Source organism: Patella vulgata, chromosome 8 (assembly GCF_932274485.2).
Source record: "Patella vulgata chromosome 8, xgPatVulg1.2, whole genome shotgun sequence".
NCBI lineage: Eukaryota > Metazoa > Mollusca > Gastropoda > Patellidae > Patella > Patella vulgata.
The window spans coordinates 48,360,432-48,375,526 of NC_065886.2; the positions used below are offsets into that span (position 1 = coordinate 48,360,432).

Genomic DNA, 15,095 nt, shown 5'->3' on the forward strand with positions numbered 1-15,095 from the left:
GGCACCAACATAAATATTCCGGGCGTCTGTCGTTCATAGTAGATGATTTACCATTAAATGGTCCTTAATCTGACAATTTTTTAGTTGGTATCTTCAAATATTGGATCTAGACCCATAGAGACTCCCCTTTAGGGCATGTCTGTCATGGGGATGTTACCCCAAATATTGTCTGTCATTACTGTTTCCATAATTAAAACACCTCATTCATCATGTATAAATTGGTTTCACTCAGTACCTCTAAATGTTGGATCCAGACATGTTTTTTAGGGGCCAGTTTAAGGGGGTTACTGCGGTCAGGCCCATGATATATGCTGACAGACGTCCACTTTTATTATTCAAGGAAATACCCGCAACTTGCTATAAAGGTATCGTTGGAGTTCGAGGGCCTGGGCTGCCACACTATGTCAGATAAGCCGCCCATTATGAACTGTTTATGTTCATGTGTAGGCAATTGGCCTGTTAGTTACATGCACTGGTTACCTCTAATAAAAACAGCAGTGCATTTCCGCAGTTTTGTTTTTTGGAAGAGTATAATATACTATTCAAAAAAAGTAGGGGATATTTGATTTTTAAGTGTTATTAAAGTCACCTAATGAAACTGACGAAGAAACAAATGACAAAATGAAATGAAGTTCACATTCATCGATTTATTCCAAATGATCGTTAGACTAAGTAAGGCACAGACTGACCATTATAAGGGTAAAATGATACCCGGGGTCAAACAGCAAAGTTACCACAGCATCACAACCAAGTCAGTAACGGGTAAATCCTCCTCTGTTTGCCAAACAAGCATTGATCCGACGTGGCATACTCCTAATGAGACGTCTAAGGTCATTTTGGTCCAGATTGTCCCATTCCTGTTGCAACGCAGCAGCAAGTTCTTGGACATTGGCAGGACGTTGTTGACGTTGACGTAACCTCTGTCCAAGCATGTCCCAGACATGCTCGATGGGGGAGAGGTCGGGACTCAGTGCTGGCCAAGGTAATGTGGTGATGTTCTGTTGTTGGAGGTAACCTGTAACGATCCTGGCCCTGTGACATCTTGCGTTGTCATCCTGGAAGATGAAACGGCGGCCATGACGTCGTGCGAACGGCACAACATGGACTGCCAAGATGTTGTCCCGGTAGTACTGGCCTGTAACACGCCCTGCAACAACATGTAAAGCCGTTCTTCCAGCAACAGTGATGCCTCCCCACACCATAACAGAACCACCCCCAAATCGATCATGTCTGATGACGTTAACGTCTTGGAAGCGCTCGTTTCGACGACGCCACACCCTCCTACGTCTGTCCAAAAAATCAACAGTGAACCTTGACTCATCTGAAAACATCACATTGCTCCAGCGTCGATTATCCCAGTGTTGACGATCCCTACACCAACGACGTCTTGCCTGAATGTGATGATCTCTCAAACAAGGGATCACGCGAGGACGTCGGGCGCGAAGGTGACCCCTATGCAGTCGATTCCGAATCGTCTGGCCACTCACTCTCACATCAGTGTCTGTTTGAAGACGAGCGCTGATCTGATTTGCTGTGATGACACGATTTCTCAAGGCCAAGGTACGGATAAATCGATCCTGGGCTTGAGTTGTCGCACGTAACCTTTCATTTTGGGTAAGCCGACGCATATCAAAATTTGTTTTCTGGTCACTAAAACAATAAAATTGATGTTTCCACCCTGGAATTCAATGCCACAATGACTGTAACATTCAAAGTCAGAGTCGTGCAAATCTTGGGTTGGACCCCCATGATGATCCCAAGCATCACCTGCATTCCATGCGGTAGCTATTGGTGCGTTTGGGCGTCACATGTAACTGGAAATGTTTCTTCTGTTAGGTTCTATAGTGACTTTTTTCGTAGTCATTTGCATATTTTAGTATTATGCCCCCAAAATCAAATATCCTCTACTTTTTTTGAATAGTATATTTGAAGTTTTGATTGCTACATGTTCTTGCTACATGACTGCTGACCGAAGCGTGCCACCAATGATTTACAACGTATCGTCAAGACCAGGCCTTTGGGGACTGTCACAATTTCTATGAATTTCATTCCATGCGGTAGCTATTGGTGCGTTTGGGCGTCACATGTAACTGGAAATGTTTCTTCTGTTAGGTTCTATAGTGACTTTTTTCGTAGTCATTTGCATATTTTAGTATTATGCCCCCAAAATCAAATATCCTCTACTTTTTTTGAATAGTATATTTGAAGTTTTGATTGCTACATGTTCTTGCTACATGACTGCTGACCGAAGCGTGCCACCAATGATTTACAACGTATCGTCAAGACCAGGCCTTTGGGGACTGTCACAATTTCTATGAATTTCTCAAATGATAGATTGATAAACAACACCGAATGATTTGTTCAGTTTAACTTTAAAGCCAATAACCCTGCGTATTTGCCAATAAAAAGTTTACGATATCCATCATAATACTACCACTATTCGATAACTGTTATTAAAATCTATTGTTTTTGAAAAACATCTATACGAAATGAAATGAAATGGAGTTTAACGTCCTACTGTTCTGCTCCTAACCTGGGCTAATGAAGACGGAAACATCTATACGAAAACAACTGTTCTGGTAACGGATGCGTACCATCATAATTTATCATATATTATTGTTATACTATTTTCTTGCGTTACAATGAAATAATTCGACAAACATTTTCCTAGTAATGACAACTTAGAGGTTATTAAATCATAGTGGTGCTCTTAAGGGGACATAACTTGTATTGTAAGTGGAGGTTATTACATAATGTTGTTATTCCATATTTTAAGTATGCAGTAAAGTTTTCACATAGCCAAGATACCGATTTAGGTAAGACACTTTGCTAAGTGGAAAAATTAAGTATTTTTACTTAACTTTAAAAAAAACCTTTAAATACGGACTGAAATTACACCAAGGGTCTTATGATTTTTCACAGAACAGAATGACATTTGAAAATTTTATACTGTTATTCAAGTTCCCCACATGCACCCGTCATTGGATAACTGTATCAGTTTTGAGAATTAGTGTTTATGCTGTTAGACTCATTGAACATTTTCACCTTTTTTCAGCACCATGGAAGATAACATCCTATGTATGCCCTATCCACGGTGGTTTTACATTTAGAACCATTAGCAGATTAACCAATGAAGTAAGATACGTTATCCAACATTTTGTGTTATTTGTATGTTGTAGTCGTTGTAAGTCTAAAGCATGTCATATCTTACCAATCTCTCATGACACCAATGCTTCATATCCAATTTTACAAATGTCTATTAAAAAATATAGCCTCTATCGGGTTCACAATGTTTAAAGAATAAAATCCGTCAAAAAGGATTTAGATAAATGGTGGTGGGAAAAGTTGCAGAACAAAAATTTGTCACCTGTCAAAGTTACTATATTTAGAATAGGGGGTGGAAGATCTTGAAATTGCCGTGTCAAAAAAACAAACAAATAGGTATAGCGCGTTCATGAACCGAATTGTGTTTAATTAATTGATATCTTAATTAGGTTAGTATGAATAATTAGTGACGTTAATTCTGTTCTTTTGCATAGTGACTTCGTGAAGTCATGACCTCAGAAATATTCTTCTTAATTACATACAATTATCTACTTTTTATCTGCGAACATTTTGCCATTCAATTTTGGGCACAAAACAGGTTGGTTTCTAGGATTCATTTTGCATAAACAGAAAATATACTCAGCCAAATTAAAAACTTGACACTCGGGATTTTTGGGCTAGATTTTTAATATTTGGTTTAAGGCAACTATTCTAGTGTTATGTTGTGCACAGACAACCTTTACATCAACAGAAAGCAAGAATACGTCTCGCCGAAATTCCTTGACATTGATAACGTTCGTGATGTCACAGTACGCCCCAAAATGAAATTCACAGACTTGGAGAACAATCCGAATAAAGTGTTTAGTAACGGTTGTGGCCTCCTCTAGCGTCTCGTACTGCCACACAACGTCTTCTCATGGATCTCAGAACATTAGTAAACATTACCCGAGGAAGACGTCGCCACTGCTCAGTAAGAGCATGTTGAAAGTCTTGGTGGATTCACTTGCTGACGAACACGTCGACCCAATTCGTCCCAGATGTGTTCAATAGGATTTAAGGTCGGGGCTAAGCGACGGCCAATCCAGGACTTGGACTCCGGCATTTCTTAAAAAAATCTGGGTAGCAATTGCTGTATGGGGTCAAGCATTGGCTTGTTGAAACGTTAGCCCAGGCCCATGTCTCTGCGTAACGTTCACCTCATCTGCAGTACACTCGGACCCTGCCATCGGCAAATCACTAAAGACAACGGAATTCCACTGTCTTTGAGTAAATCTTATGTGTCTTGTGTCCCACACAAGTCGGTTACGGCGATGAAGAGGTGTCAATATTGGTCCATTACATGGCCTCCGAGCTCGAAGACCAGCAGCCTGCAAGCGATTTCGAACAGTTTGTGCAGTTACCCTTCCACCAAACATCTCTCTACTTGTGGAGGTGACAAATCTGTTTCTAAGATGACGTAATCGTATTGCTTGATCTTCCTGGAGTGACGTCACACGTGGCGCTCCCGCCCTTGGGCGGCGGGAATAGTTTCAGTTTGAATCACTCTCATTCTACGATTAATTATTGTCTGGCGTGAACAATTAAAGGCTCTTGCAAAAGTGACCACAGACTGACCAGCATAGAGCCTACCTATAGCATGACACGTTCTACATTTGAAAGGCGCGGCGTTTTCTAACAAAGATGAAAATAACAATTTTAATTTGTTTTTCCAGTTCAAGTTACGTGTGCGCGTTCAGTTTAAGCAAACTTGCATCGATTGACCTCACGAGTTGGTGTTTGCACGTATTTTTCAGGCTTTTCATCTTTATATGCCCACACCATTACACTTCCCCCACCCCATCGTTTCGTTTCGAAGACGCAGCAGTCTGCAAGACGTTCCCCAAGACGTCTCCACATACGTGCCATCAGCGTGATAAAGATGAAAGCCACTCTCATCACTGAAGAGCACACTTTTCCAGTCTACTCTTCTCCATGTTTGGTTGTCCTTGAGCCCATATCAAACGCCGCTTACGGTGATGATCCCTGAGGATAGCTCCAACATAAGGTCGTCGGTACACGGAGTCCTACTTCTCTTAGACGACGTCTTACGGTGTTGGCACCTACTGGTCCTTGTCTTCCGACGACTGCTGCACCTGTTCGAGTCGCTGGGCGGAATCTGTCACGCAGATGAGTGACCCGGATGTAGCGGTCTTGAGCCTGGGTTGTAACGCGTTGTGGACCAGGACGTTGACGGTCACGTGTTGATCCAGTAACCCTAGTCTCGGCATCTCTAGCTCAATTCCTTCACATGTCCAACAACAAATTACGACAGATTGACGTTTCACAGTTCATGTACTGCACAAAACATGCTTTTAAACATGCTGCACGTGAATATTGGGTTTTTCATGTGCATCTCGTGTTTTCAGCAAGAACACCGCTTAATGTCACAGTTTACTTATATTTGATTACTAGAAGGATTAGCTGACGGAGCAAGATCCATGTCGATTTGGGTGTGTCGCATCTATAAATTGAACAATCAGCTATAAACTTTAAAACATCAGTTAAAAATATTGGTCTGATAATCTTTCTATGACTTTTAAAACATCAGTTAGAAATATTGGTCTGATTATGGACAATAAATCTTTCTACGGAATCACATATTAGTAGTTTACAGACCTTAAGGAACGAACGAACATATTGCTGTATTAGCTTGATAACGCCGAGAGAACTCTTCGAAACGTCGCCTTTTTTCCACTTCAATGTTCAATTTTTAGCACAATAAAATAGCACCCTACTCATTTCTTTAATTCAAATTAATCTTTAAAACAAGCTGAGAAGTTAGCGACAATCCTTACATTTGGCATCCTTTAATGTGTAGGTTTGCTCCAATATGACCTTGTCTGTTGAGGAAACTGGTAGCTGTGGTAAAGGGGTTTGATTATTTCTGATGGTCCGAAGTCTATTTATATACTCGTACTCTACATATCACTTTATAGCCTAAAATATATTGAAGGCCTGATATTATCAAATTGTCAGAATATTTGGAACTCATAGGTGAGCTCAACATATATTCTGAATAAAACTATAGAAGAAACGTATAATCCCTTAATCCTAAATACTGAGTTCTACACTTGGGTTGGGTTATGGTAAATATCCTTTGAACTACACTTCAAATACAAATGTTTACTATCATTTTTTTGATATACGAATTCTAAAAATACGATTGAAAGAATCACTTCTTTATTGAGCTTATTCATGCTATTTTTCTTTTATTAAAGTTCAATTTCGTGTTCGTCTCAAACGGTTTTTAAATTAGATAAAGCATTCGTCTTCGGTTTTGCTGGGTCAGAAAGTTGACTACTTAATCTGGAGGTTTCGTGTCCAATCCTGGTGTTGGCCAAGAAAGTTCATCGGGATTTTCCGACGTTATTCCTCCATACCAGTGGTGCAAGAATGGGGGCCTAGAAAGGTAAAACATATAGTCGTTCGGATGAAAACCGAGATCCCGTGCACGTCGTTTTATTTCCCCATACATAAAGATCGTTAGATAAAGCATTTGTCTTCGGTTTTGCTGGGTCAGAAAGTTGTCTACTGAATCTGGAGGTTCCGTGTCCAATCCTGGTGTTGGCCAAGAAAGTTCATCGGGATTTTCCGACGTTATTCCTCCATACCAGTGGTGCAAGAATGGGGGCCTAGAAAGGTAAAACATATAGTCGTTCGGATGAAAACCGAGATCCCGTGCACGTCGTTTTATTTCCCCATACATAAAGATCGTTAGATAAAGCATTTGTCTTCGGTTTTGCTGGGTCAGAAAGTTGTCTACTGAATCTGGAGGTTCCGTGTCCAATCCTGGTGTTGGCCAAGAAAGTTCATCGGGATTTTCCGACGTTAATTCCTTCAAACCAGTGGTGCAAGACTTGGGGCCTAGAAAGGGAAAACATATAGTCGTTCGGATGAAAACCGAGATCCCGTGCACGTCGTTTTATTTCCCCACCATAACCCCAGACTCGTGCTACATAAAGATCGTCAACAAATATTGAATATGTAGCTTCTATTTCCCTTAATTTTATTATAGCTTGTATTTCTTTATATATGAATAGGACTATTGTGAAAACGAATGGAGAAAATCAACATTAGAGGTAGAATGTATTGTTGGAGATGGCTTAGATTTTATGTCTCCAGTTAATAGTAATTGTAACCCTTTACTCCGAAGAGGGAACCGTAAGTATATGTATAGATATAGATATTTATGTCATTGTGAACGTTTAGACTTTGTCTTTCTATGACTCAAGGTATATTGTCACTCATCCGTATGTACACTTTTCGTCGACATTTATTTCATTGATATTTATTTCCTGCTAATTTCTAGTTATATAATCGCATACGCGTGAAGCGGGGCTCCATTACCGAGCGACACTACAAGCTCACATACATTTTACTAAGACATTAAAACGGTCGGAAAACATCCAAAATACAGATTTAGACGAAACGGGTCTACGTACGTCCGTTACTCACAAATATACCCTTCAAAAAAAGTAGGGGATATTCAGAAACAATATTAGAGGAAACCATTGTATGTTAATAACAGGCCAATTGCCTACACATGAACATAAACAGTTCCAATGGGCGGCTTATCTGACTCGCAAAGAGATACACTATCAAAAGTGAAAATGGACGTTTTTTGATTTTTGTCTTAATAATGAGTAATTGCTCCACCAATCCTCAGACATTCAGCAATTCGTCGTGGCATGCTCCTAATCAACCGTCCAATCTGACCCACTTCTCTTGCAGTGCCACGGCCAATTCTTGCTCTGCGACGTAATGAAAACGTCTCCTGATCATATCCCAGACATGCTCTATAGGGGAAATTTCAGGACTCATGGCTGGCTAAGGTATATGGACAATATGGTGACGCTGGAGGTAGTCATTCACGACACGAGTGCGATGGGCATTCTTATCTTGAAAGATGAAACGTCGACCTGCGAACTATCGATGCCAGGATGAGGTCGCGGTAGTACACACCAGCGACCCTTCCTTGAACAATATGCAAGTTCGTTCTGCCAGTCATAGTGATCCCCCCCCTCCCTTCCACACCATGACTACTCACGTGGGTATCTGCCATGCTGTCTAAAGTTAACGTTAGCATGACGCCCATTTACACGCCTCCCATCGCTGAAGTACAGAGTCATGCCTCATTGACACTTTCACGCAATCGTGGTACGCTAAAGTTCGTACCAAGACGGAAACTATGCGTACCATCGCGGGAAACAGTCGTAAAATATGCGTACCATTGCGTACCATTGCGTGCCATGCGTGACAGGGCAGACCCAAAACCTTGGATTTGTCCAAGCTCATGCCACGCACTCCAAGGCGTATCAGGGCGTACCATTTTCGTAAACTATGCGCAAACTATGCGTACCCGGTGCGTAAAAGTGTCAATAGAAATTATGTCACGCACTTTCACGCACTGAGGGGTACTCAATGTCACGCATTGGTGCGCAAGGTTCATCACTGGTACGACAAGATCGGCAATGGTGCTCAGGGGTTGATGTAGGTATCTGCCAGTGGTCAGGAAATCCTCCCGCCACTTGACGTGTGTCCCTCATTGGTGCTCACAGTTTACTCATTGATCCTCATAGTGTACTCACTGGTGCTCATAATTTACTCACTGGTGCTCATAGTTTACTCTCATATACTCATTGGCAGGTTTGCTTCACTCACAGACGCCGCACCAATCAGAGGCCTCCACGGGGGGTTTCTTCATAGCAACATGCTTGCCGTCAACGACAGTTGTGGTAATTCCATCTGCTACTAAAACCTTCAGCAATAGTCTTCCACTGGTCTTCTGTTCTAGGACATACTAATACTTCTGGCTTGTAGACCTTGACGATAGCTTTACATACTTCTGGTAGAAACTTGCATTAGGAATCGCCACTGGCTAAGAAGCGGAGTGTGATTGCTAACTTCAGGCCAACTTCAAGAGGTTCTCTCATAAATGTTTTATTCTTCTTCAGGTGTGGGGTCAACTTTTCAATCATCTCTTGAAACAGTTCGGGGGTGATACGTAGGAAGTTCCGGTAACCTCTGCGATCTTCCTTGTGTAGTTCCGACAATAACTGGTCATAATGGTCAAAATGTTGTCTCCTTGTCAACCATTGCCTCACCCAGAGTCTCCTGACTTTTCTTTTCTTGCTGCAGGCAGACGTTCGGTCGGTCGGTGTCAGGTTTTGATTGTAGAACAATATTTCGTTCACAATCACGATTTGGGGCAATCTGACCCACTCCTCTTGCAGTACCACGGCCAATTCTTGCACGCCTTGCAAAGATACACTAAAATGTAAATCTTATGCATGAACCGATAGGAAAGCAAACATTGATAGATAAACCAGCACTCGGCAGTTTTCATCAACCTTTCTTTGAAGTGTTAAATCTGACAATGAACCTCTCCCACGTGTATGGCAGACACTACTGCGTGCCCTAACCCTAACCCTAGTTTCTGGTGGGGCGATAAGTTCTTCATCTGTGAACATACTCTCAAAGCATGTCAAGTGTCCATGACTATTTATCATATCACAACCTGCATAGGTATTTGCATTTCAATATCCCCTACCTTTTTTTGAAGAGTATATAAGTAATCCCTCTCCGTTCTGTAAACCACACTCTGTAAGAGCAAGTTCGTGTCTAGATTACAGCGTATCTGTTAAACCTAATTTGCAGTTGTACATTTATAAAGTTATGCTTTTTCATTGCGTCTTCATTGTTCGCCCTAAAAGCGTTGCTGATACCTGGGAGTGATTGGCAACAGCTTGGGCAGTGTGGCCAGTGTCGAGTCTTCCAAGCGCCTGGTTCCTCTGAGCTGTCGTGAGTCCTGGCATGCTGCTGACGTTGTAGTGTCAATAATTCAACCAGGTATTAGGGTGCATTTTATAGGAGAACACATTACAATCTCAGAAGTCAGGTCGCGTTTTTGAGAATATTTCCTGGGTTCAATTCTGTGTTTGGGAAGGAGCCTAATTGCTCATTTAAAGTTGGAAATGTGGTCACAAATATACAATAAAAACAATTGGCAAGTTTTATGCAATGCGTCTATTCAGAGTAACATATCAACCTAGAGTTTCTTTTGCTGCTTAGTACAATTCATCACTATGTCCTATGTGCGTATCAGTTTTTATTTGATTCTACATCTTATGAGTCACTAAGGAATAAGTATGTTACATTTGATAAAGGGTATTTTGATCAAAATCAGCCTTACAAGTTATGCAGAAAAAAAAAGAATAGAGATTTTATTATTGTCATTGCTTGTTATATATACTGAGCGCCATGGCAACGCATCACTTAGTTTTTCGTATAACAAAATGATATCTTATTTATTTTGCTTCTTATTGTGAACAATATTCAAATGGGAACACATCAATAACAACACATTATGGATGTTTAATCTGTAAGAGGGGGTCAAAACCAAAAGTACGACACAGATGTCAGTAGCGCGTGTGTCCTCCACGGGCTCTTACGCACGCTGTGCAGCGACGTACCAATGTCTGGAAGAAGGCCTAGGGCAAATTGTTCCATTCTTGGTGTGCATCTGTGATCTCCGATACAGACGGCTTCCAATCTCATCCCAGACATGTTCTATCGATGCCGGAGACATGGCTGGCCAGTGATGTTGTTTAGCGACTTAACACCTGAAAGTAAGTGAATGGGCTTTGTAGTAAGATGTTATATTTTATTTGTCTTTTTTTGATGAATTTGACAGATTAGGATCTTCTTATTCGAATTTATTAGGCACACGATAAAAAACTACGTGTGAAATGATCTTGGTTGGGTGACATAAATCCAATGAAAAATATTCGGATATTGACTAATCCTATTTGTAACCTATCTAAAGCTTGCTTTCACATCACAGTATGGAAAATTAATCAGTTTTTAAAAATACATGAGTAAATAGGAGAAAATATAGCAGGCGGAACAACTGACATATTGAATAGTCAATGCGTTTGGGTGCTGGTTCAGACTGTAATCGCGACCATAGTCTACATCCGAAGGTCGCCCAGGTAGTCCATACAAAAACGGCGGTATTCGGACGTGCATTATCCTGTTTGAAGTGCTGAAATTGTGGGTGCGCTCGAAACATCGGAACAACAATTGGTTGCAAGACATCATCACGGCAGGCTACAGCATTAACGCAACCACTGCAAATGTGTAGGGCGGTCCGGTGATGAAATGTGAAGCCCCCCACGCCATTACACTTCCCCCACCCCATCGATTCGTTTCGAAGACGCAGCAGTCTGCAAAACGTTCCCAAGACGACTCCACACACGTTGACGGGCATCAGCCTGATAAAGATGAAAGCGACTCTCATCACTGAAGAGCACACTTTGCCAGTCTACTCTTCTCCATGTCTGGTGTCCTTAAGCCCATATCAAACGCCGCTGACGGTGATGATCCCTGAGGATAGCTCCAACATAAGGTCGTTGTGCTCGGAGTCCTACTTCTCTTAGACGACGTCTTACGGTGTTGGCACTTACTGGTCCTTGTCTTCCAACGACTGCTGCACCTGTTCGAGTCGCTGGGCGGAATCTGTCACGCAGATGAGTGACCCGGATGTAGCGGTCTTGAGTTGTGGACCAGGACGTTGACGGTCACGTGTTGATCCAGTAACTCGAACACGTTCCACCAACCTTACAGTAGTGGACTGATGACAATTGAAGTGTCTGGCAATAGCACGTGTAGACATGCCAGCCCTGGGCATTCCCATGGCTTCATTCCGTTGATTTTCAGTAAGTCTCGGCATCTCTAGCTCGATCGTTCACACGTCCAACAACAAATTATGACAGATTGACGTTTCACAGTTCATGTACTGCACATTAAGTTGAAAACATGCTTTTAAAGGGCTCACACACAATGCTGCACGTGAATATTGGGGTTTTTCATGTGCATCTCGTGCAATTTTTTTTTGTGCACACGGGCCGATATTTTTTGCGTTTGGGAGTATTGTGTGAAACAATAGTTCATAGTATTGCATACTATTATACATACAAAACCACCTAGTAATAAAATATTTGGGAAAAAATGTGATGCGTTTTCGATAGCGCTCAGTATAGAAAAGGCTTTATTGTTAAGATTTTCCCTGTTCACCGTTCATAAAATACGGACATATCTTGCAAGGTAACCACTTGTTTCTTTTAACATGGAGTGCGGTGTCGAATAGTGTAACGTGAATGCTTTACACCATATTGTCTCCAGGATCCTATATTTTAGTCCAGAAACGACCAGGTTTGTGACGAATGGACCCCTCCCCTTTTTTTAAAAACATCACCATGTCTCCCGCTGTATATATTGTCACATTTTATCATGGCGTTCTTTATAATTAGAAGGTGACGCCTATATTATTAACTAAAACTTGTTAAAACCTACAAAATAATATTTCGCGGCGTTCTCTACCAATTGTTTATTTCGCAAAGCAAATTCGTGCTTTTGTAAAATGGCCAAACTTGTAACATTCTTAAATATACTAAATTAAGTTTTCACATCTTCGCCTATCGATTCACGTTACCGTAATAGTAAAAATATTGATTCTGGTAGATAAGTAAAGATACTGGTAAATGATATTATATTATAAACCAGCAAGACATTACAAAAAGAACACTGTTGAAATTAGGCTAACAAAGGGGCAAGACAGGCTTTCAAACGGAATTTTACGTCAAAATGAATTGAGATATCAGTTCAAGCAAAAGTGTTTCTGCCATATTTTGTTTTCATATAATTTAGATTTGGTTTACATATGTCGAATTTAGCCCAAGAAAGATCTATACTGCCTGAAGCGTCAAAAATTTTTAACAGATTTCTTCGATTATGGACAAACTACTCAATAATGATTATTAAAACTTGGCAATGTGTTTGAAATCACCTCCGGCTAAATAAAATCCATTGTGCAATTAAATATTCCAATGAATAAAAAAGTTCTTTCTTGAAAAGTATTTTCGAAAGAGTTCATCAAAACATTGCACATGTCACGTGATGAACATCGTAAGATGTTGGAGATTAATTTTGAAACAATTGGTTGTCAGTCCACGGATACTCGTAAATATACTCTTCAAAAAAAGTAGGGATATTAAAACTTCGGAAATGCACGGCTGTTTTTATTAGAGGTAACCAGTGTATGTTAATAGGCCAATTGCCTACATGAACATAAACAGTTCATATGGGCGGCTTATCTGGCGGCCCCAAGAGATACACCGTCAAAAGCTCCTAATCGACCGTCCAATCACGATTTGGGGCAATATGATCCACTCCTCTTGCAGTGCCACGGCCAATTCTTGCAGTGTTGTTGGTTGACGTTGACGTCGACGAAACACGTCTCCCGATCAAATTAAACATAAACACACTAAAGCAAAGATACGCTAAACAGTAAATCACATGCAAGAACCGATGTGAAAGCAAACGTGAAGAGATAAATCAGCACGCGGCAGTTTTCATCTTCCTTGAAGTGTCAAATTTGACAATGAACCCCTCCCAAGTGTATGGCGCTATTGCGTGTCGCATGTGCGGCTCACTGGTTCTGTTGGGAAGATTAATGAAATGAAATGGGGTTTAACGTCCTACTGTTCTGCTCTGTTGGGAAGATAAGTTCTTCATCTGTGAACATACTCTCAAAGCATGTCAAGTAACCATGACTATTTATCATATCACAAACTGCATAGGTAATTTGCATTTCAATATCCTCTACTTTTTTTGAAGAGTGTATGATGATGACTGCTGACCGAGGATCAATGATTTACAATGTACCGTCATGGCATCATGACAAGGAATTTGGGATTCCAAATGATTTCTTCAGTTTAAATTTAAAACCAATGTGTATTGCTAAATGTTATTTTCTATTCGTTATAATAAACTTTACAATATCTATCATTATACTACCACTATTGGATAACTGCTGTTTGATACGTACCATCATAATTTATCAAAACAAGGCTCCACAAAACGCAGTAATGTACGACTTTTTGGAGTTGATTATGTCCTTGCACGTGGCACTATGCATTTTCCATGAACAGTTTTGGCATAAAAAAAAACTTCCATGACCGTGCTGCTCTCAGTTGAAATTTCAACATGGTCAGACGTCAGCTGAGTAACTTGACAGAGGAAGAGCCATTGCGTGGCTTCAACAGGGTTTTTCACAGAGGAATGTGGCACAGAAAATCGGTTGTAGCCAGAGTGTGATTGGGAGACAATGGCAGCGTTTCCAGGCAACCAATTCATTTCAGAATCGCCTGGTAGGCCAAGATCAACGTCGCAACATTGTTACAGCGCGTTGTTACAGCAAGATGTCTGAGAGATGAACTGCGAAATGCAAGTGGTGTTCAGGTATCGGACCAGACCATAAGAAATCGTCTGCGAGCCCACAACATTGGATCTCGACGACAAGCGGTTCGACCACCTCTTCTTCTTCAACGTCATAGGGCAGCACGTCGTGACTGGTGCACACGTCAAAGAGACTGGAGACGGCGACAATGGGGGCGGAACTCTTCACTGATGAGTCCCGATTTGCATTACAGTTCAATGATGGCAGACTTCGCGTCTATAGGCGGCAGGGAGAAAGATTTGCTGATGTTAACGTCAGACAACGCCATCGCTTTGGTGTGGGCTGGAATTTCGGTACGAGTTGTTAATGATTTTCTTATTGAACGAATGGATTGGCCTGCATACTCTCCTGACTTGGCACCAATTGAGCATGCATGGGATGAGTTGGGCAGAGGGCAACCTGATAATCTTCAAGAATTGGTGCAATTCCTTCAGGCAGAGTGGCAGGCCATTCCCCAGATGTTTTTTCGACGTCTGATCGACAGCATATGCCTTGTCGTTGTGTCGACTGCTTACGAGCACGTGGTGGTTTCACTCGTTATTAACACAAATGGCGAATTTTCATCAGATCCTCAGAATAGTTGTGTATACAAAGTGCATATGCTTTGCATAACAGACTCAACATTGAGACATATTGAACTCATTCTGACCAAAAGTGTGCTTAAAAGTTTTGATTTACATGTTTCCTGTGTCTAATAAAATGTCAAACAAAA

General features: G+C 41.2%; 1 protein-coding gene across 3 annotated transcripts in view; it reads left to right on the forward strand.

Annotated features, from left to right (window-relative positions):
* LOC126829629 (uncharacterized) overlaps positions 1-15,095 on the forward strand; it is a 390,380-nt gene that overhangs the window by 216,050 nt on the left and 159,235 nt on the right. For all 3 annotated transcript variants that reach the window (XR_008788971.1, XM_050559609.2, XM_050559610.2), the window contains exons 5-6: positions 3,056-3,135; positions 7,125-7,245. Coding sequence is in view for 2 of the 3 variants with exons in the window: in XM_050559609.2 (XP_050415566.2) it covers positions 3,056-3,135; positions 7,125-7,245 (201 nt within the window). In the remaining variant the exon portion in view is untranslated. The remainder of the gene's footprint in view (positions 1-3,055; positions 3,136-7,124; positions 7,246-15,095) is intronic.